Source organism: Pyrgilauda ruficollis, unplaced genomic scaffold, assembly GCF_017590135.1.
Source record: "Pyrgilauda ruficollis isolate IOZ18807 unplaced genomic scaffold, ASM1759013v1 scaffold43, whole genome shotgun sequence".
In the NCBI taxonomy this organism is placed as follows: Eukaryota; Metazoa; Chordata; class Aves; order Passeriformes; family Passeridae; genus Pyrgilauda; species Pyrgilauda ruficollis.
The window spans coordinates 789,718-813,576 of NW_024525823.1; the positions used below are offsets into that span (position 1 = coordinate 789,718).

Here is a 23,859-nt window from a genome sequence, read left to right on the forward strand (position 1 = left end):
GTCAATTGTTTTCTCTTTATATTCAACAAATGGTTTCAGTTTGAATGTAATTCAAACTACAGGAGCACCCATGAGACCGGTAGTCTAAAACACTGGGTCAGTATCTGCCTCTGAAGACACAAATTAATTACAATATGCTATTTAAAGAAAAAAACTACTAAAGTTTTGTCTTTATCCAAAGAACAAGTACAATTCACATCAGCAACACAAAACTCTCCAGCCACTATGTTCACCTGAAGGGATCATGACCAGCAGTGAAAAGTTTACTGGGTCATGCTCCTTTAATCTTACCGTCTCTTTTGAGTGACTGCCAAAACCCCTGCTTATGATGAAGTTTATGAAGAAGAAAATGAACTGAGATCATAATTTAAATTCCACACAGTTCACAAACAACTTTCATATGGCAACAATTTTTGGTCACTGGTTTACTGAATTTGAATTGGTGACCTAAAGGTGAAAGATTCTGCATTCCAGTATCAATCTCCATGCTGTTTATTGTTCCAATTTTCTGAAGTTGAAAGTGGTAGAAGTGAGAGTTACATGGTTAAACACAGTTGTCTCCACTTTAGAACCACTTCAATATTTTCAGATTTTTTCCCTTAAAATAAACCTAAGCACAAACCACAATTATACAAAATTTTCTAGTGTATGAAAACTTTTTGATTTAAAAAAAAAAGTATCTCCATAAATCATTTTATTAAGTGGCAGATTATTTTCCATAAAATAGGAAAATAATCTGCCACTTAATAAAATGATGATATTTAAGAAGTCCTGTTATGAAAAAAAAAAACTGTGTTACAAGTTCAATTGTGCCTTTGTAAAGCTGTCTGCTTCTTTCAAGGGCTTTTAGTTATAAGCATCATACAGATTGCTTCAGCAAACTTAAAAATTATAAAAAAATAAAAAATCCTATGATTTTAAGATTTCATAATTTCCCTCACAAATCCTCATATTATATTATATTATATCAATTCTTTTTTTTTCCTAATCCATCCATCCGGTTCTGTTCTGTACTTAAAACATGAAACTTAACTAACACACTACTTTATCAGCTTCAGTGATTAAGTGAATAAATTTATTTCCAGGAAATGGACTTGTGAAAATTCTCAAGGAATTCTCAGGTGCATCTGAAGTTTTTTTCTGTCAGAACCTTTGAAAAAAATTAACTTTTTTTTTTTTTTTTTTCATTAGGGAATGGGAAAGAAACTGAGAGGAAAGAGAGAAGGAAAAAACCACTTTCAGAAAAATTAGACAGAAATTTCCAAAATACTCAGTGTGTCTAAACTGTAGGCAACCAAATGAAAGATTTGCACCATACAATTATTTATTTTTAACCAGCAAGGCAATTTTTTTTGTTTCTAAATACCTTAGCTCTTCACCTGTTTTTTAATGAGACAGACATAAGAAAAAAGAACAACCTTGCCTACAAATTTATGGCCATGCTATTTAATCTTCTGTTTCAATAGTACATTTTTTAAAGGTTTATCTTTTACCCACAGAGCAATGAAACACAAATCTGAACACAATTTGAAATCCTTAATCTGATATTGGGAAAAGGACTTCTAATTTATCCTGCAAACACACCAGTTTTACAAAGTAACTCTTTGGCATACAGAGCTCATACTGTGAGAGTTATACATTATTCAAGAAAAAAAAAAAGGATTATTTTTGGTACCTAGTTTCACAACTGGGTAACTATTTCTTAGAGACTGATTGACTTTTATGATCTGTGTTTTTAATTATTTTTTTTATCAGCCAGCATTTTCTACCATTGCCCTTTCCTGCTTTACATTATGCAAATCTCCGCTATGTCAACAAAAGCAACTAGACCACAACATCTGTACAAACCCATTAAGCTAAGGGAAAAAAAAAAAAAAAAAAAAAAAGGAAAAAAAAGAAAGGACCCAAAATTTGTTTCATGGCCTATTTGGTTTAACAACAGACCCAATGCCCATTCAAGCACATATAATTCAGAAGGCCTGCCTGCCAGCAATAAAGACTGAAATTGGATACTTTGTGAGATTAATTACCTAGATAGGGCATGATAATGCTAGTCAAATGGGAAGGTAATTAAAGTGCACCTTCCATGAAAATTATTCATTGCTGATGGATCAGGTGACAGATAAATCAAAAGGCACTTAAAAAAGCTACAGGTTAACTTTGTGGAAGGCCGTTCCTCCCTGGAAGTCCCTGCAACCATGCTCCTATTGTAAGACAGAAGGAGGGTAACGTAGCCTCGGAGAAAGAGGAGCCCAGGGAAAAGTTACCAGCATTGTGCCTGCACACAAAAGGGCAGCTAGAGTGGAACCAGCCGGCCGGCAGCCTTCAGATTCCAGGATCTCTCTGCTTGTACGCCGTAAAGGGCTATTGCACCATGAAAGGCAGCAAGTGATGAATTAATAAGTTGACTGGTCCCCCGGGTGCAATCCTTACAGGCGGAGGACATGCCGCGGTAATCAAACGGGGCTATAAATTGTGTACATTGAATGGCACAAAACGCATCTCACTTCATCACCGTTAAGTCAAGACTTCCTGAATTTGTCATTAACTCTTTGGCTTCAATATATTTATTTAAACAGTAGAAGTAAGAGAAAGAGCTTACAATAACAAAAGGGCAACTGATACTACCCAGCGGGACATACAGTCTAATGGAGATCACTGACTTTTACTTTCTACAGCTACATGGGTCAAAATCCACTCCTTTTACACCGAAGTTCCCCCTGAGATGCACCGATTAAGTTCAAAACATTCCACTACATGTACTTCTGAACACAGAAAAGATCCCTAAAACCACATGATTGAGTTATTTTTACAGCTAGTTTATGCAAATTCCTAAGTATTTATTCCATATTTGAAAAAAATGTAGCCTTACATGAGTAAGCATTTCCCAAATCCCAAATTTTTACATAAAATTTCTAAACCTTTTATTAGATGCAACATCTGAGATTATTAAAATGTATGAAAAAGGACAAATGTATGGAAAAAGTTCAATAATTACCACCTTCTCTTTATGTTTGGTTTTTTTTTTTTTTTTGTTTGTTTTTTTGTTTTTTTTTTTAATGTGTGGTAGCCCTCTAGGTTATGAAATTGAATAATACTGGATTGTATTATTCAGAGCTAGTTCAATAGAAAGCAATTTTGTGCCACCCTATTTGTCCTTAGTACTCATTTTAAAAGGCTTAGATACCTACAAGAGTTAAAGAGAATCTTACCACTGACTCTGAATCAAAGCATAAAGAGGTAAGATAACATTTTTTAGAAATTCTTTACTGAATTTCTTCTATCAAAAATATACTTGAGGTCTTCCCACATTTTGAAACAACAGTTCTGTGTGTTTTATCAATAGCTTCAAAACTATTTTACACATTCCCTGAATATTTTTACCATCCCTAGGCTTCATAGTGAGTAGAGGAAAGGAAGATTTAAGTCAGTATTGAAATATAATGCAAACTTGAAAAATAGGAACTACAAACTAAGTACTTTCTGTGGGTCCAATGGAAAGCATAACCCTTTTTCAAAACAGAATTTATGAAACAAGCTCTGATTGTTCCCAGGAGTTTTCTACATTCACAGAAATTTATATGATCATGTGACCAAGACAGGCATGGTACCAGTTTTCCAACTTCACTGCAATTGGCAGATGCAGTATTTCCCCCAGCAAAGGAGCTGTGCTGGTTTTATGAATAGGTTTATCACTTTGAGATTACCTCATTACTATATTTTGTAAGAAGTCAAATTGCATAGACCTCCTGATCTATAAATTTACCTCAGAAGACTTGGTAAACTTAAACTAAAAAAGTAAATGGTGCTAGAGTTGAGAATGAAGTATGAACACGTTTGTTCACACTGTTACTTTGTTAGCATGCTTAGCTAGTTGAGCCTAATTCTGGCAATCTCAACACAGGAACACTGTTTTGAGATACAAAGAAGTTAATTTTGCAAGTATGAGCCCTGACATGCCAGGAACAGAGGATGAATCCTGATCTCTTTGAGCAGGCTTTGCTTTGGTAAACAGGGAACACCCTTTAGTTTCATTAAGAGTCCCACTGCCTGTCTGCTGGTATTCCAGTGAAGTTTGAGCTATCAATTTAGATCTACAGATTGCTAAATGAGACGGGACATGTCTGCCTGAGAGATCACCACCAATCTCTCAGTATAGGTCTGAAAGGTAGTCTCCTTGGCATGCAGAATTTATCCTCCAAAGCATTGTGAATGTGACAATATTCTGAGAGCCTGGGGTACCTGCTAGGGAAAACATTGAGAAACAGCTCCCAAGAGTTTGGTGAAGGAGTTCACCTTCTGTACTTACTTGTCATTGAAGGTTATCTGACTGTAATTTTTCTGTGCCACTGCATGGCTGATCAAATTCATTTTTATATAGAAGGTTGTAACACTGATGGGTGGCCATCACTGCATTACTGTAGGCAAAATAAGCTGAAAGGCACCTGCTGTCTTCCTAGTGGAGACCCTTAACTAGCGCTACAATAAAAATAAATCATAGAACAAGTATTTTACATTTTTAAAACATTATTAACTTTAAAGCTATAAACTGCAATCAAGTGAAATAACCCTATTTTCAGGACACGCCTGTATATAAACACCCTCACTAAGCACCTTGGTTAATTCAGTCCTTGGTAAAGAGCTTCAAAGAGTCTTAATAACTTGAAATACTAATAAGACAAGCAAATTATTTTCTACAATAATTTCCACAGACAAACTATTTTAAAATTTGCTTGCTTGCTTAGTATTCTCTTGAAAATAAATAAAATCATGTAAATATTTAATGTTAACATTTTGGCAGAAATTAACATTTGTGTATGTGGAGTGTGGGAGGAAGAGGGCATTCAAGCCATCAACTTTTCCCAGTTAATTTAGGTGGCTAAATAGGGAAGGTAATCTAACGCTTCCTCTGTAATTAAGGACAAGTCAATGCACAATTCCTAAACTTGGCCCCTGTTCCAAATCACTCCCTAAAGAAACCTATCAATCTCCACTAACTACAACAATGTAAATATCCACCAAAGATTTAAATGCTAATGTTTAATGCCAACATCAAAGAGCAGAACGTTTAGCCCTAAAATACTTCATGCGATTAACTCTACACAATATAAAGTGCAATGACACTTTTCCCTCTTCATTACCAGTTAAGCTGCAATACAAAAAATTAGGACTAGGGTGAAATTTTGATCTCAGCTACACAAGGGAATATTTGGAATAATTCCACAGGAAGTCCACAGAGACACATCATTACTGTATTGGCTCTGAAATATTAGCATCCAATTCCTCATTTCACAGCCATGATTAGAGGCTGTATGAACTTAAATAGACTCTTTAGCGAAATAAATGGCATTTCTCCACATAAGCATCAGGGTTTGCTAGCTTTGAATCTGCTCTGCTGACTCAGCCACTACTGCCTGATAGGAATTTGGGTATTATGGAAAAAAATGAGCTCTCCATGATGCATTAGGAAATGGGATTCTCAAAAAAACACCATTCTGTTTATGTGACAGACAGAAAAGGTCAAAAGGAGAGATGGCAAACAGATCCATCAGCAGACATAAGATGCCAGATGCAGAAACTGAAGGGTGTGCTGCTGCAAATACACACATATGAGAGAAAACACCAGATTCAACGGATAATTCTGTACAAGCTGTTGAAATGCAGGTAGGAGTTTAGGAGGGGTCATAGAAAGCAAAGCTAAGAACTACAGTGACAGGACCTCATCCCTAATCTTAAACCTACTTAAGAGGAAGTGAAATCTGTCTGAAAAATTCTGAAAAATATACTAACAAGATAGAAGAAAGAATGATTAAAAGGAGATTGAGCTACATGTAGGCGTGTGTGTGTGTGTGCATGTACATGTGTGTGTATATCTGTCCCCGCCATCCTCTTCTTATAAAGCATAACCAAGATGGAAGTAAGATATGATACATTCCATTCTGCACTTCTAAGATTTCTTGCATTAACATAAGAAAAATTCAAGCAGTTCTGTGGGTATTTTTTAAGGTTTTCTGTGTTTCTGCACATGTGGATTCTCTTGTGTCTGGCACTATTTACCTCATTCAGTAAGGCATGAGGTCTTTATTGGCCCATTGACTACAGGTAAGATCCGAAGATCTGAAGATTTCTATTTCTCTGTCAAACATAGTTAAAAATGGTCAAAAACCATTGACAGAGGATAAAGGAGCTGAAGGAAAATTTTCCAAAGAGATGCGCATTTAGCATGAGCCTTGGATGTTTAGAAAACTGAGCTAGAAATGACTACTTCTTAATTATCATTAATATTAAAATGGTCTGAGTCACAGAATTTATGACACTTGCTGTGAAAATTTAAATGTACAAATGAAAAGCAGCAAGTCAGGGAGTTTAAAACTACAGCTATCACTAAAGTCTTATTTATTTTGCAGGCTGCCAACACAAATAAACTACCTTATAGAAACATAAAAAGCAGTTTGTTATAAGCTCGAATTGAGGACGTTTATATTGGTCCCACAGTAAGAAGATTTCTGTGTCATTACCATGAGCATGATTTAGTTGTATTATGTTCACATGTAGACATCATTATGTAACACTTAGCTCAGACAAATGGATCTGTTCTTGATCTTTCTTATTCTACTGTAGTTAATGACCAAATATTGTTAAAAATTAGGACACTAATTATCTGATGTCAACATGTTATGGATAATTAAGAATTGCTCACTCTGAAGCCATGCTAATTGTTTTTCACGTCTCCTTCCCTTGTCCTTGTGTCCTCAACAAGGCAAGTAGCTACAGGTTTATACGTACATCTCTGTCACGTACTTTGTCACAGAACATACATCATCCTTTCTGGCTCATCCCCGATTAATTTTGCTGGCTTGCAGCAATTATCTCTCCCTTTGTGACTGACCTCCTGGTAAATGGAGTGCATGATCACTGGGCAATTTTTTCCTGCGTATTTTACCACTCAGTTGATACTTGCTGGCTGACCACAATAGGATACACTAAATTTAAGTCATAAAATAGTTGAAGTTGAGAGGAAGTGGTAATCGTGTTTTAGCAATTGTAGTTGACAGCTGTAAAAATCAGTTCTTGATAATGTTCTCTCATTTACCCTATTACTTGGATCAGTTGGTTAAAGCTGTTAATGATCCTCTTGGATCAATGTCGTTTGCTTGTAGCTATAATTTACTGCATTGGTGGATTAGTACAGATGTTTTCATAGATAGCTCTGCATCATTCCACCAGACTGCTGTCTGCATCAAATTTGCTTCCATTCATCACTAACGAAGCAAAGAAAAAGATAATCAGCATCTCCTATCTTAACATTAACTATTGAACTTGGGATAACACTTTTATTGTTGTCAATTTGCAGCCTTCAACCATGGCTTCCTCAGTAAATTGCCCTGAGAGTTCTCTCTAGAAATAGAACCAATTAGGTATTTTGACTGTTACAGGGAAAGACTACAGAAATGCTTAACTGTACAAAACAATACATACTGTAAAGGGTAGTAGATAAAACTGTTCGCTTAGGAACATGCCCTATGGAGTCAGGGCTGGTTCTATCACATACAAAGCAGAAGAAACTACATAGGGCAGCAACGTGTCAAAGTTGGCAAAAATTGTCCATGCTATTAATTATTGAGACTATTCCAGCACCTGAAAAATCTGCTGACACCCATGGGCTGTCATAGTGGGTAAGTCAGCAATGGTCTTTTAAGGGAGATGCCTCCCTTTCTTATTACCCCACTAACATTAGAAAGATCGTACCCACCTCTTAACAGAATTTGTCCATCTTCACCCTTTCCTGCCAGAGGTGAACCATTTATTCTTAGGCCATTAATACTCCCTAAACTGCTAGAAGGCCATGAGCCAGAAGAGGAAGACTTTTATTTTTCCACTGAGGGCCCATTTAGCCAAATCTGGTTTTCCTTCTAAAAAAAATGAGGCTTATTGGCACAGGCAACAAATATAAAATACGTAACTGAATAAAATATGATGTGCTCCAAAGGAGAACCAGCACAATCTCTGACTAGATTTCTGAAGATAACACATATTAAAAAAAGGAAACTGGAAATACACTGTCTTAAATTGCTGGGCAATTCTACATGGCATCATTTATGCTTAATGAAGAAACTTCTTTAGCTCTGCCTATACAAGCTACCTTCTCTCTTCTAAAGATTTCCACAGGAGTCATTACAGTATGTTGGCTCCATGCCATGCTGTCATCAAATGCTTCACTACATAGAGATGTTACATTCTAAGAATTTTTTAATTCATTCAACCTTAATTAGGATTTCACATTTGGTAGCACTTACACACTTGCAATAGTGCCTTTCAACAGTGATGTCCATTTCTCATTGAAAAAGTGTCTGAGCACTTAAAAGGTTTTGTTTGTTCTAATGACAATGGCACTTTAATTCTTCAAAAGGTCTGAAACAAATAAACAACACTGAGTTCAGAGTTCCTACTGATGATGTCCTGCACTTATTTATATCCTGATCCAGTTACCATACTACAGTTCACAAGAAGCAGTAAAAGGAAGATCTGGGGATGTTGTTCTGCTGTGAAAATCAAAGGTCTGTGAAGTTGTATATTCTTCACACGTAAGTTAATTAGCTGCTCTAGAATGTGTATCACCAAGTATAAATATATCAAGCAATGTCTTTGTAGTGCAGCTATCTTGGAAGTCTTTGACACTAGCTGGGTCATCACAGAACTATGTATTAAAGTTCCCAAAAAGTAAAATAAAGTGCAAAGAGTTTCTACTCTGTTGAAACGAACTTGCTACCATGAGAAAAAAAACTAACTATGGATGAAGTGAAAGAAGAAGTGATTTTTGAGGGTTTAAAAATTCACTCAGCAGGTGCCACAAATAGAGCTCTTTAATCATACAGACCTTTCAAAGATTGGTCATAGACAGTGTGATATTAATACTTGCTTTTTCAGATCAGGGCTAATTTTTCATCACTGTTTTTATGAACACAATTGGTTTAACTCATAAATATTGAGGAGATAGCTGGTCCATGTTTTTATAAGAAAAAAGGGGCTCCTAATCCTTTGTGCAACTCAGTAAAGTAATCCCTTCTTTCCATGGCTAAATTGTACTTTATGTTGCTCATTTTCTTCCTCAAGTACATATTTTTTTTATTGTGCAGCTGGTGAAATTATTCTTGAGTAGTGTACATTAGACCATGGTGACATAACCTGCTTTTTCAATAGCTCAGTGCACAGGAAAGTCAATAGCCCTGCGGCTGTCGTGCTTCTCTGAGCAGGTTGCCCCCAAACATTCAACATACATAGCTTAATCAGACCATTTCTAATTTGGAGCTCTGTTTCTGCAAAGCTGAAGCTTTGCTTTATCTTTGTTTAGTTACACTAGAGTGTAGTGTCCCATTCTTTTCACTTCTAACTATTGTAAAATTCACATAGTCCTTATAGAAAAAAAATTAGTTTCTTAGCAAAAATTATTACATCTCTTCCAAAAAAGCTTTTATGATAGAGCTGGACAGGCTTGTGCTCTGATATCTATTAAAAAAAACAAACAACAAAAAACCAATACAACAACAACAACAACAACGTATTTTTAGTATGCTATACAAAAAATCCAAATTACATTCAGTCACAAACTGATGCGCAAAAACCTGACATAGTCAGACTCAAAATGTGATATGAAGTTTAAGTTTCCTTTCAGGATGACAGAGTGCCCATTGCTTTTGTTCCTGTGTGTTCTGATAGAGCATAAGGTTCAAATCCTGCTCCTATTGAAGTCAATGACAAAGCTTCCATTGACTACAGTGGTGCAGGATCAGACCCTAAGCAACACAGCTAGCATCTGCTTGCTTTTTATCTCTCTTATCTTTCAGTGAAAAATATTGGAACAAATTAGAACTAAATAGTAGAGAGAAAAAAAAAGGAATTAATATCAATTAGCTACTCTGTGGTACATTTTCTTATAAAACATACTGCTTGTCATTGCAAATTTTTTGTGAATAGATATGTTCTGTGTATGTACATAAAATATCATCAAAGCTCTCAGATATATGTTATACCTAGACAGATGTTGCCTTCTTTGTGAAACTCCTGAAGAAAAATCTAACTTTTAATAATCTAATAATAATGCCCCAACCTTGCAATTCTGTAGTATCTCTATAACCTTGTGGATGTCACAATATTAAATATGACCTGATACAATCAGTGAATGAACAAACTGCTTTCCTTGATCTGATGGTATTTGCTACACTGGAATTCTTATCAAGTTTTTATCCATCAGTTTAATTCAGGTATAAACTCAGTTATCGCCTCCTGTAAAAAAAATCTGTGATATTAGTTCAGGGTAATGTGATTGCAGATCAATAGGCAGTCTTAGCTCCACAGAAATAACCCAATCCATTCTTCTAATGTACTGAAAAGACATCTAAAAATGTACAAGAATAATAACTATCATATGCAACTAATTTCTACTCTTTTTTTCCCTTTTTAGATGATGACCATGGAGTGCAGAACACTTACACTGCTATGCTCTCTGCCTACCAGTCTAGGAAACATTTTTAAAACATTAAAATATATCTTAAATATTATTAAGAATTATCACAGATATCCATACAGCTCCCATTAAACAAAAAGCAAAAAGGTAACCCAAATGCAGTCATCATCATATATATGTTTCTAAAAACCTCAGTTTAATGAAAGCATTTAGTGAATACTACATTTGAAAAGTGACTTTTTGTAAAATATTTCCCACAGCTCAACAGGTGAAACACTTTTAGTAAAAAGAAAAAATTATTTTTTTATAATCTGAATTCTTTTTACATGAGGAATTGCTTTTAAAAATATATATTCTGATGATGTAGCCATATCAATGTGCGAAAACTGATCTACAGTTGGATGTTAGGAGATGAAGCATAGCTCGAAAAGTAAAGTCATTAGCAGGAAATAGCCAAGGAAACCTAGAGCTAAAGGAAGTCCACTGAAATGGGAAAACATTGAAGAAATGTTAAGTTGAACACTGAAGCTATTTGTAATAAGCTGTCATGTAGCACGAGAAGTGAACATTGGATGGAAGATGTAGATGAAGGTAGATTAAAACATCTTGGTGGCACTATGGGAAGAAACCAAAACGGCCTGGGGAAAGGAGGGAAGTGAGAACAGGACTAGAACACTGAGGTCACAGTGACTGGGAAAGCTGCAGGCATCAATCTTCTTGATTGCTGCCTCTGCTGGGCGACAGTTCACCGCTGAAGAAAAGTCAGGCTTAAGTGAGACTGACAAGAACAGGAAACAAATAGATGATCAGTAGTGCAGAGGCTATGAAAGAAGAGACTTAAAAAATGAGTAGGGATAATTTAGATCTGGGGAAAAAGAGTAAAGAAACAAAGAAAAGAAAAATTATAAGCAGCAAGAATGAAAGGAGAATGTAACATGAGAGAAAGTGAAGTGTCTCTGTCATTTTAGAAAGACTTCAGGATTATCTAAGAAAGGTAGAACCCATCCCACAGATTTGCATTTATGCATTCAGCCATTTCTTCTTGTCATGTAAATCAAGAGTGCTGCTGCTAATAGTCATGATTTTAAAGCATGCAATGGTTTTTTTTTTTTTTCAGTTCAAGTTGCTGGGTTAATGCCAATTTGACAAATTTGGTTTCCTTTTTTTTTTTTTTTGAACTGTGAAATTTGGGATCTTTCTTTGTAGGAAAAGGTCTTAAAATTGAGCTTTAAGATGTAAAAATGGAATAGTAGCAAATAAACATAAACAAAGGAAATTGTTACTAAAAACCAATGTTTTTCAAGAGTAAGCCTTTATAATGGAACTGAATCAGGGTTTTTTAACAACTTGAAGTTGTCAGCATAAAGTATATCTGAAGGCACAGCAGGACCTAAGAAGGCTATGGGGCACCTGTCGCTTCCTGTGAAGAAGCAGCAAGCATTAGCAAGTGTTCCCTGCACAAGAGCAATAAGTATATTTAGGGGCAGTTACGAGCATTACATTTTTACTTCTGTTTGTCCTAGTTAGTTACGGTAATAAGGCATGATGAGTGTCCCATTGGATGTGACTTTTTCTTTTCAATGACTATAAAGACAACTTAAACTGGCTCAGCACACACACTTAAATTTTCTCAAACCCTGATAAATTTTGGTATTCATTCAAAATATCCTAAGTTTTTTCAAGGCCAGGGTAGGTTGTGTGTTTATAACCCTTTACCAGAGATGAGTCGTTTGTTCATTCAGAAAAACCCTAGAGGAAAGGATGCAGAAAGACAGTTTTAAAAACACACTATCTTTGCAAAAATGTCAACAGAAAAATTACAAAATTGTTATTGATGCATATTTTGTAAAATGAAAATGCATGAATGCCAAAGTGCAACAAATATTCATCTGCAGTAAAACCTACCCAATTTCCATTCACCTTCTGGGTGTTGCATGGAAAAAAATGTAAAATTTGGGAAGGATCCAAAAATTTGATGGATACAAAGGAACTACCAGTACAGATGAAAGGGGAATATCTTATCAAGGAACTGGTCAATTTTATCTTTGGTAAAAACCCATTATTGCAAAGGTAGTCCTTGTCAGCTGTTCGCCAGGTGCAGCTCTTTAGTACATTTGTTTATTGTAACTAGAGCTTAGTTAGCCACTTTCAAATCTGAATTCTACAAGGATGCAAGGGTTTTCATAGATCAGCTTGCAGTACTGGGATAACATCCTGTATTCTTTATATGATGCTGGATAGGCAAGATATGAAACAAGATGGTTTACTCCTTTGTAAAGGAGGACTTTGTGTACTTAATCTTGTCAAAAAAAAAGAAAACAAAGCAAAACCAAAAGCCTCATGGTTCTTGGCTGAAGCATAAAAATATGCCACGTGACAACTGATAGCCTAGTCACAAAGTCTTTTTAAAACAAGGAATGAACAGCAATGTGTCATACGTGTATATATATATAAATATATATATAAGTGATGTGAAATGATACCTACGCACTTGCAGTCATTTTATTGTGTTTTTCCACAAATATAAATAGGTTTTTATCTGCCACCTGGCTCTTTTATGTGGCATGCTCTCTTTGTCTCATCAGAAGCTTGTTACATGTGGGAGAACAAACACAAAGTATTCTATAACCCCATTCTTTTATCAATAATTTCCTGTTATCATTACACAATGATTTGAATTTTGGGACTATGACCACAAAGGAGCAATTCAATTAAACCAAAACTACAAAGGGAAAATCTCATTGCAATCCTCTGTGCAACTGGTGAACCCAGTAATTATATATAGCCACCTATTGTGTTAGCATAATAACATGTGAAGAAGGTTTAGTTAGACACATTTACACACATAAAAAGCAATATGGGCACAGAAAAAAAGTCAGTTTTTTCCAGAAGTATAGAACAGTCACACAGGAACAAATGAGAGCTGCATGAATCCTAGTTTACTTGGCTATAAATAAATCCAACATTTTCTTTCTCTCTATAGTAAAATAAAAGAGAAACACAGAAGCATAACAGTTTCCTTTGAGCAACCAGTCTCTTTCTGTTCAATTATAGTCATCAATCTGTTCCACCTAAAATATTTTCCTCCTTGAGAAACCAAAGAAATCAGTATTAGGATCCAAAACATGCTGTTGCAAAAATAATATAGAAGAGGTCTTTCCTTTTGCTAAATGCATTTGTTCTGAACATCTGTATTTTCTTTAACACAAATTTTGTAATTCTGGGGGAAAAAAAAAAGCTGCATTTATGTGACACTTCTAATCAGAAAATCTTGAGAAGCTTGGTAAGGAAAATTGAAGGTTACCTTCATTTTACAGAGAAAACTGCAACAAAAAGTGCTTTAAACCATTTTTTTTTTCTTCCAAAATCTGTCCCTCACGTATATTCCTTTTAGATGCCAAGTTGGAAGCCTTTAAATCTTTATATTCATAAGTGCTAAACAGGCAAAGCTTCAGTCATACCCTTTCTCTAAACAGTGTCAAATCCTGGGAAATGCTGGTGTGTGCGTAATCCCACAGGAAACTAGAAAGTAGGGAAGGAACAGAGTCAGATCTCCTGCTTCATGGTCTTACAAAGCTTGTCTAGGAGGCTGAAGATTTTTAATTACTTTAAATCTTTAGTAAAGTCTAGATGCTGCCTCTAATACATATGCAAGCTATAGTTTCACTAACATCTCTGGGCTTGATGTGAGGATCATTTAATATAATCACATAGCTTGTGTTACGTGTAAGATAGTACAGCATAACCATATTATACCTTCTGGCCTAATAAAAGCCCTGTAAATCCATGACTATGACAACACAAAATCATGAGCAATAATGAGCTATCTTGGAGAAAATACAACAAACTTCTGATAAACGCTTTTTTCATCTTCTTGAGATGTGATACTAGCCAGTAAATTGCACTGGTTCTTCCTTTACCCTGTGTGCCACTGAACCATCAAAGCACATAAAGTAAAGCCAATTTGATTCAGCCAAATAGGAAAAAGTCCAAATCCCCTTCCTCATGTGATAGTTCTGTACAGTCATCTACAGAGAGCAGAACAGTGTGCACCTGTGCATGTTTGGAGAATTATTCTGAGGATGAAAAATCAAGGTGCCAAAATAATATCATCTGTGGTACAAAAATAGTCTCAGGGTAAGTTTTCTGTGCTGAAAATCTCATCATAAACTTCAAGAACTGAATGAACACAGAGACCAATCCTTTCAGCCACAGAGATGGCTCCAAAATAATACAAAACGTGCACTTGGAATCCATAAAAGCACTATAGGGAGATAAAACACTCCAGCCTAACTTTAACAACTACATCAACTATCCTAAATTTGGGGGGAAGGAAGGAAGGAAGGCTTTGAACTAAATTTCTTGTCCCTTATTTTGTTTTTTTGAGATGACTCTCTTTAAAGTACAAAATAAGTACAGTTTTTCCTGTTTGTTTGTTTACTCTGTTTGGTGAGTTTGTTTTCAGTTCAGAACATTACTTGAGGAGATCATTTCTACTGCACTAAAAAAAAAAAAAAAACCAAAACAAAAAACCATGATTCACAGCCATTAAAATTTCCTCCAAGACATAAGTATGAAGTATCCTTTAAAATATTAGTCAGCTGTTCTTACAGGAAGAATCACATTAGTTATTCACTTTATATTTTCTTTTACTACTAAAAGTAATAGTAAAAATACTATTTAATTTTCCTTTGAAAGCCAGATCTTGCAGATAATATTTGGCTTAAGACTGTTAAAATTACAAAAGGTTAGCTTTACTATCCTCTCTTTAAGACCACAGCATACTACTGTCTGTAATTTTATCAACAATCAACTGGCCAGTTCAGAAACCTAAATCTGACAATTCTTTCTTTTTTTTTTTTTTTTTCCATTCAGCTGCTGACAGCTAAAGCCCTTTTTTTTCCCTGGGGTGATATGCTGGTTTGACTTTATTTCCCCTGACATTTCACCTGTCAGATTATGATAAATAGAAGAAACAAAGAATAATCATCACATTCTCATTGCATCTCATAATCAAATATCTGGAAATATAAGATAAATCAGAAATATTGTCCTGAGGGAAAACATTAACACTGAAAACACCATCAGAAATACAAATAATCTTCCAGTGACCTAGGACACCCATACATGTTTAAAAAATTCAAAAAGGAAGTCTACATAGAACTGTCACATCTATTTTTAAATCTTCAATTGACTATAATGAAGTAAGAACAAAATAAATTAAAAAAGTTCCTAAGTTATGAAATTCTATTTAACAACAAAGCTGTGCATCTTTAAGTCTTTTGTGAATGCTTTCTGAAAGCAATCCTGAGGCCAAGAAACAGGACAGGTTATCCTGAAATAGTATAAGCTCAAATTAAATAGCTGGCAAGGAGAAAAGATTAATGAGCCAGAGCACACTAAACATGCTCCTGATTTACTGCATCTCTAGTTTGCATGTTCCAAATTTCTCTCAGTCTCACAGTGTTGAGATTCATAAGTGATGAAAACTTACCTGCTTGGCCGGTGGTAATACTGACAGCTGCAAAAAGCCTCTGGGAACGACTCAAGTCAGAAACCCCATTCACAGCTTCAACTTCAAACGTGTAGTTAGCGTGAGCTAGCAGGTCCATGACAGTGACATAGTTATCTACTAATCCAGTTTGCTGGGGCATATATCCAATGTTACTCCCACAGGGAACACACTCGCCCTGCTCCCAGCTGCACCTCTTGCACAGAATGCGGTAGGTCACATCACTTCTTCCCCCGTTGTCAGCAGGAGGACTCCACTCCAAACTCACGGTAGTCTGGTTGATATTGAAAATTAGGTTCTGTGGTGCAGATGGAGGTCCTACATAATACACAAAGAAATCCAGGGTAATTACACAAAACCACAGTGGGACACACAGGTAGCATTTTAATTACTGAGATAGGCAACACTTGAAGCATTTTTCTTCACACAAGCATTTCATTATTTTTAGTACAGGATGCATAAAAGCTTTCTTGAACTCATTTGGAAAGAGCTTGATTCATTTTCCATTAAGACATCAGAATAACAATTGTCTGTATATTTACTGCAACTAATTTTAGCTGTTTCTCTTCTGTGTAATTAAAAGGAATAGTTAACATATCTTAATAGTTCTCTTTTACAGGTTTTCTACATATGGGATTTGTTCATCTTTTCTAAACATGCTGCACAAGCTGCATCTAGTCTTTTGTTATCAGCTCTGATATGATTTACAGAGATATTTAGTGATGTTTTTGATTTAGGAGACTTCCACTATTTGAGCCACCAATCTGTGTTGGCCAATCTATTTGTAGTTAGAAGGTTAAGTCAGATCCAATTACGGTTCAATCAAAGTGCAGCTCCACAGAGGCTACTTTTCATTTTTCACATAACTAATTTTGGTATTATATCACATAATGCATATTGTCTGCAACAATTTAGGGAGAACTGGGCCTGTATTATATCTACTACAGTGAGTTATGCACTTATGCACCATGCAATGTTTTCCAAAGCTGTACCAAGCAAACTTGAAAATTATATTTATGCTCATTCTGTATTCACTGTCAACCCTTTTTCTGCCTTTCAGTTTCTTTTCCCATTGCAAATGTACTTTTCAAACACAGGAAAAGCCAGACAAAACTACTCGCTGCAAGTGGCTGCACCTGGTTGGTTAAGCAACGTCCTTTACTATTAAATTCATGACTCACTCACTTGTGCATGCGACATATGGTGGATCAGAAGGTGCTCTATAATAGCTATCTTCACAGTCGCATCTGGAAGATCCTTCCTTGTCAGAGAAGCTGTGAGTAGGGCAGCGGGAGCACTGCAGATCTTGTGAGGAGGATTTGTAGAACCCACGGCCACAAGCTGAAGCAGAGCAAAAGAAATTGAGATTTAGATTTGCAGGGACTTCTATCCTGTGCTTTTCTGTTTCTGTCATATGAGGTACACATTTCTGTAAACATCTAAACTGTCCACTCTGTTATGTTGGCTCAAGCAAGATATGCTCACAATTTCTATTTCTTCAGATGATGCTGTTAATGATTTTGTGGCATTTTTATGAGTTCGAGTATATACTATATGTACCTCAACAGCTGGGAGTACAATATTTTAAAACAGAGGGCCACATAAATACAAGCAGCATCTGTTTTTCACCAAATAAAAGTACAATAATGGTGTGAAATATCTGGGTGCTTGCAATAGGCCTAACAGAAGGAAAACACTCTAGAGATCTGCTGCAAGGCCACTGAAGCGTTTATGGTATATGAACTAGCTGTTTTGGAGCAAAATTTTTTCTTCCCTGGTGTCAGAAACCCAAAGAATCTGTAACCCACCACAAAACCCTGATCCTGAGGAAAGAACAAGGCATGAACATTTGGTTAAAAGATGACTCTGGTAAAAACATTAAGAAAGAGGAGGAGAGCAGACAGCATAAACCAATCAATCGGGTTTCCCAGTTTCACAGAAAGACACAAGTAGGTTGAAATTAGCTTATTAAAACTTTCAAGGAAAAGACAAAAGGTAGACAGATAAAAGATAGGGGAAAAAAAAAAGACAATAGGAAAACCAAGATAACTTTTACTTTGGTTTGCTCACTGTGAATCCATGAAATTAAAATGTTGTGTTACAATGCTGATGTTTACAAATACTTCTTGCAGCTACTGCCAGTCCCCAAGGCAGAAACACACATGAAACACATCAACCATTAGACTTGCAAGCAGAGCACTGCAACCTAGACAGACAGCTTAAGAATGTATAAACTACGAGAATTAGAGGGAATGAGGAAGAGGGAAGTGGGGATCAGACAACACTAAAACTGAAAACAGAATAAGACTCAGTTTCAACACCAAGGTTACAGGCAAACTCACAAACACCGTCAACATGCAAAGCAAAAGACAAAAGTCCTCCAGAACCTTCTAATAAAGCAGAAGTATTGTCAACCAGACTATTTAACTCTTTTTTTTTTCTTCCAACCCTAACAGATAGTCTAACCTTCTTAAGCCATCACCTGTATGCAAAGGAAAGGGACAGCGGGTGAAACTTTGTACTGGGTATCAAAATATTAAAGCTAGTTAAATAGTCATTCTGTATTCAGAGAGAGAGAATTTACTTTGGTTACATTCATATTTGCTTGGATATTTTCTCAGAACAGAAATGCAAAGTATCAAAAGACACTGATATTTGGAACAGTTATTTCAGTTGTCTGGTACTGCAGTGATGGAAAGAGCATGAAAACAATGAACTTTATCCAAAGCTCACTAAGTCAATGAGGAGTACCTTTGACTTTAATAGCCTTTAGACTGGACCCATAGTGTTGCTAAAGCAGCATGACTCATATTAGTCTGATTAATTTTACGCAACAGAGAAAAATAATAAATGCAGCAATGCTTAAGACAACAATAGATAAAAGCTGATGAATTATGTAAATCAACGGTAGGAAATTCAGGCTGTCTATTACTCTATCAATATACTAAGTTTTTTAAGAAAAATATGCTTAAAATACCCATAACATTTAGAGTTTGTTGCGCTAAAAAAAAAAAAAACCACCAGAGGATGGAAGCTAAATTATTTGGCAGAGCCAATTGGCATGCAAAGCTTGTAGCCTTTGATTTTGACAAGGGGGCACAAGTTTGCATTAGAACAAAATCTAGTCCTGCTTGTAAAATGTGCTGTAGCTTGATTGTGGCACAGGAGCTGTTATATATGCTCTTTAGAAAAGACAACAAAAAGAATTTGGAGAAGCACTTTAGATAAACATGACCTTTGAATTCATAGCTGTGGCAAATTCAACTCAAAATTATCCTTTTATACCCTCATCCAAGGTTGTTTCAGAATTTTCTGACCAAAGTGCACAAAAGCTGAATGGATTTGTGTACATGTACCTTAAGACATGCATTTAAACTTCTGTCTGCTTTTTTAGTACTTGCAATAGAAATGTAGCTAAAATTATCAAATAATAGTTTCCTGCCTTTCTTAAATTGTCATGTTCTTCTTACACCAAACAAAACACTGGACAAATACACCGGAACTTCCAACATGTAGTCCTCTGCAAAGCAAAGAGCAACTTAAAAGGCAAAGATCCCTACTGTGTTTCCAGTCTGTCCTTCTCAGCAGGGAACATTACACGGCAAAGATGCAGAGTGTAAAATAAAGATTTCAGACAGAAATAACAAAATGTAAACAGAAAACTCCTTTTCAGTTTTGGGTTTTTGGGTTTTTTGGTGTTTTTTTTTTGTTTTGTTTTGTTGGTTTGGGTTTTTTTTTGCTGATGACTTGATCAAGACATTTATATGCTTAGTCACTCACCATTTAAAGTAAGTGTGCATTTCATTTCTTATTAGAGTTCAAAGGATCTGAGTGTCTGTGACTAGTTTACATGACTGAAAGCCAATTATTCTCCCGCACAGCATAACACAGGCAGCAGGTTCAGGCATTCATGTCATGCTACCATTCCATTAGCTTTTTGCCCACTAAGAGGGTTGTGGCCACATTTAATAGCCACCCCTTTAACTTATAAATCCTAGAGATATAAGGGGCAGAATATTCCAGAACCGAATTTTTTAACAGTATGAAAACAGCACTTTTATATAGGATTTTTAAAAAATGTGTAGTTCTTCACAAAGGAGGGTATGCAGGGCTGTACACTATAATTAAAGTTATTCATTGGAGGAATACAACTAAATTATTCTCCCATCTTTCTTCATAAAATTAAATTTCTCGCAAAAACTGTTTTTTTCAGGCTAACAGTAGAATACTTCTATTGCTTAAAAACTGGGGACCTATGGCTCCTTATCTGCTCTTAACACATCCATTGTCCTTGCAAAGAAAATTACAACTGAAAACTCTACCAACAGGGTGTTGCACAGACCACTTATGAAGGTGTGAGAACTTGCCAGTCAGCTACACAGATAACAGATGGAAAAGAATCATTCAAAAACACTGGTTTGATTCTTTTTTCCATTCCTTTTTGTCCTCCCTTGCCAAATTGCCATGGTGGATTTTTTTTTTATTTTATGAGAAATTTAGATAAATTGTTTTGTTCTACACTATTTTAGTTCTACATATTTTGATTCAATTTAATTCTTCATGTAATATTTTAAGATTACAGGGACAGGTGGTATAAAATCCCCACTGCTGCTACCTCCATAAGGAACATTAAAAAATGTTAACTGCAAAAAACCAAAAACAAACACAGTAGCCAAACAACACTCAAAGCTCTGTACATGCAAATCTAAAGGTGATAAATACAGCTACTCTTTCACAAAAGTATCTCATGGCAAAGCTTCAGGCAACTCAAATGACATTTGATCACATCCATTTTAATATTTCATTTCATTAGTACAGAAAAACACTCATTAGCTGCACTTCTTCCCTCTAAAGGGAGCCTAAATTGTAAGTCCAGGCACAGAACTCAAGCAATGACAGAAGATATACAGGGGGATATAACTGGTCAGATGGCACTCTGATGTCTTAGTTCTAATCCTCATCATTGCTGATCTGATTAAAATGTGCACTCATTTGATGTTCCTCAAGCAAGTTAAGATCCAGAAGTAGTTTTGCAACTGACGGGCTTCTGGGGTATGACAAAAGGCAGCACAGGGGTGGGGAGAAAGGCGAGAAAGGCAGCAAAAAATAAAACTCTTCCACTCACTCTGTTGTGTCGTTTATGGCTGCTAATTTAATAGAACAGCTCTTCCCAGATGAAGCTCCCATTTTGTTCCAACAGCTGCTCCAAAGTCTTACATGTTCGGACAGCACAAAGACACAGAATAGCACCTACCTGCCTGACCTCAACCAGCTTAAAATAACACAATTAGGTTTTAATTCTTTCTCCATATACTACAAAATCAACAATAAATACAGAGGAAAGTCTTGCTTCAGCCGAGGCACAATTCTTTGCTTAGTATCTTAGCCTCAAAACTTTTAGGAAGTGTCTATCACTGCCCCTCCCAGGGCTGACCAGCTCCATGGACTTGTTCACTTATCTGCAATAGCCACGGCTACTCCTTAGAGAAATCTTCTCAACTCCTCCATGAAACTGAGATTTTTTCTTGTTGGGAAGCTGGCAGAGTTTCAGTGTGAACTACAAAGACAATGTGAACAAAATCTCTCAGACAAGTGAGCTTTCCTGGAGCTGGGGTTTGAGACTGAGGAAGCCCTAGATAAAGCAGTACACTATTCTGGCTGTATACAATGAAAGACCCTCCAGAAAATCATACCAGCAGTCTTTCTGGGCTTCTTGTTGGCTAAGTTGCTTTCTTCTGTACATCCAGTAGCACTCAGCCATAACAAGGATGTATGGTGACAGTAGGGCTGGCACGGCTGGGCACGACTGCGGCATCAGGGCGCAGTGCCCACTTGGAAACGTGCTTAGCATATGCTGTAATCAGGGCATTTGCAAACATTTTTAGCCACTATGTTTGGTATCCCTTAAGAAGCTACACAAATACTGTAAAGAATGGAATTTTGCAAAGCCAAAAGTAAATACTGAGGAATTAACACACGCTAACAAGAACTATGATGCCACATCTGTGGCATAAGCTGCTGACTGCACCTAATGGAGAAAAATAGCAGCTTCTCTGCTGTGAGCTCATCACATGTTTTAGTGGTCTGTGAGAGATCAAATAATGTATATGTTTCTTTTCATATTTATAAAAAAAAAAAGAGTCCAAGGACCTCTGGAGAAGGGAATGAAAGCAGATGTAGAAGGCAACAAACAGCAGTCTGGAGTTCCACTTGTGGGACAGGAGAAAAGAAAACAAGGATGTGTTAAGTACTATTCATTTTTATGTAGCCTTTTCACTATAAAACACTACGGGTTTCATTTTGTGTCTAGGATAGCTAGGGAACTTTAATTGGGAGCAATGATGGAAATACAGTGAGGGCTATAAGTAATATGCAACAACTGATGTTTATATAAGCAAAAGAGAAAGAATAAACAGTTATAGGGCACTGACACATTAATCTAGAAAATGATTTGCTACTACAATAAACAATTTTAAAAAATCACCATTTTTCAAAGTGCAAGGCTTCCAGGTGGCATATGAATTTAAGACTTAAAGGCCCCACAATTCTTCCTGTTTCATCCTGTCAGACACTTGATTGAACATGGCTTTTGATAATAACTTTTGAGTTTATATGAAAATAATTAAAGAGGTGAATGCACTAATTACTGCTTGATCCCATTATAAAAAAGTAGACTGGTGTATGAGGATAAGAATAATGATGACATACTGTGCTAGCAGAGCAAGAGAGCTTGTCTACTTACTCTGGTTTGTGCACTGTTCCCTGAGTTTGCCATCACTAGTAAGCCTTGGTGGTGTGACAGTTTTATGCACACTAAGATGAAAGCAATGTTTAAAAAGCACTTTTCCAGAGCCAATGTCAAAGGATGACAAAGGAGTAATCACAGATTTTCAACAACATCAGTATTACCTAATAACTGGGGTACCAGGCTGGTCCCACTGAGAACCATGGGAAATTGGCTGTCCATCTTGGAAGGGCTCAAGATGGGCAGAAAACCTTGGAAAGTTTTCTCCTGGTTCCCTTTCTCTCTTCACTTGAATAAGTCGACTGTAAGTGATCCTATGCATTGTATTTTTTCCTACAAGCAGTGAGTAGAATTTGTTTAAAATCTGTGTGGGCATAACTTGCCATTCTTGTGATTTGTTTTCCATTATCTTAATCAACTCCCTACCTTTCTACCTTCTCCAAGCCTCAGAAAATTAAAGAGAATTCAGCTAACCCTCTTTTCACAGAAATGATGTACATACAAAGAGTGTGTGCAGATGTTTCCTGGATGAAGTTATGCAGCTGCAAAGACTTTATTAATTATAAAATGCAAAATGGATTGTTCTGTAATTGAAACTCTCTGGGGCTCAGATACATTTGAAAATTAACATACATATATGTATGGCCAGGACATAGATGGATGCTGTTAGATTATTTATTACAGATGGATATTTTAGCTTTTTTTTTAAAAGGGGATTTTTTTAGAAAAGAAAAAAAAAAAAAAAAAAAAAAAAAAAGAACTGGTCTTTCTCCACTGGAGCTTTCAAATATTTGCTTCATATTAAAGTCTATGGTTCCATAACTCAGGACTAAAAGCACAGCTTGCAGAAACAGTACTCCCACTGCTAGTGTTGCTGACCTCATCTACGATGGACAGGTCTAGAATCTTTATTTTAATCCTATTGACAGTGCCTCAGTGGGAGTAATTATAACAGTAAGCCACAAATCCAGACCTCCTGTCACTGATATATTAGGGTTTTTCACAACCAAAATGAGCAGCAGACGAGGATAAAAGCAACATGGGGTAGTGATTATAGAAAGATTTGTCAACCCCCTTCTGTATTAACCTGCTACAAACACATGACAATTTGGCATGGGAGACATTAGAAATGCAAAA

The 23,859-nt window shown here is 36.1% G+C and overlaps 1 protein-coding gene across 2 annotated transcripts in view; it reads right to left on the bottom strand.

The window, feature by feature from the left end:
* Positions 1–23,859, bottom strand: part of EPHA7 (EPH receptor A7) — a 162,852-nt gene that overhangs the window by 90,346 nt on the left and 48,647 nt on the right. For both annotated transcript variants that reach the window (XM_041478116.1, XM_041478115.1), the window contains exons 4-5: positions 17,163–17,318; positions 15,960–16,295 (exon numbers count right to left, since the gene is read on the bottom strand). In XM_041478116.1, coding sequence (XP_041334050.1) covers positions 15,960–16,295; positions 17,163–17,318 — 492 coding nt within the window. The remainder of the gene's footprint in view (positions 1–15,959; positions 16,296–17,162; positions 17,319–23,859) is intronic.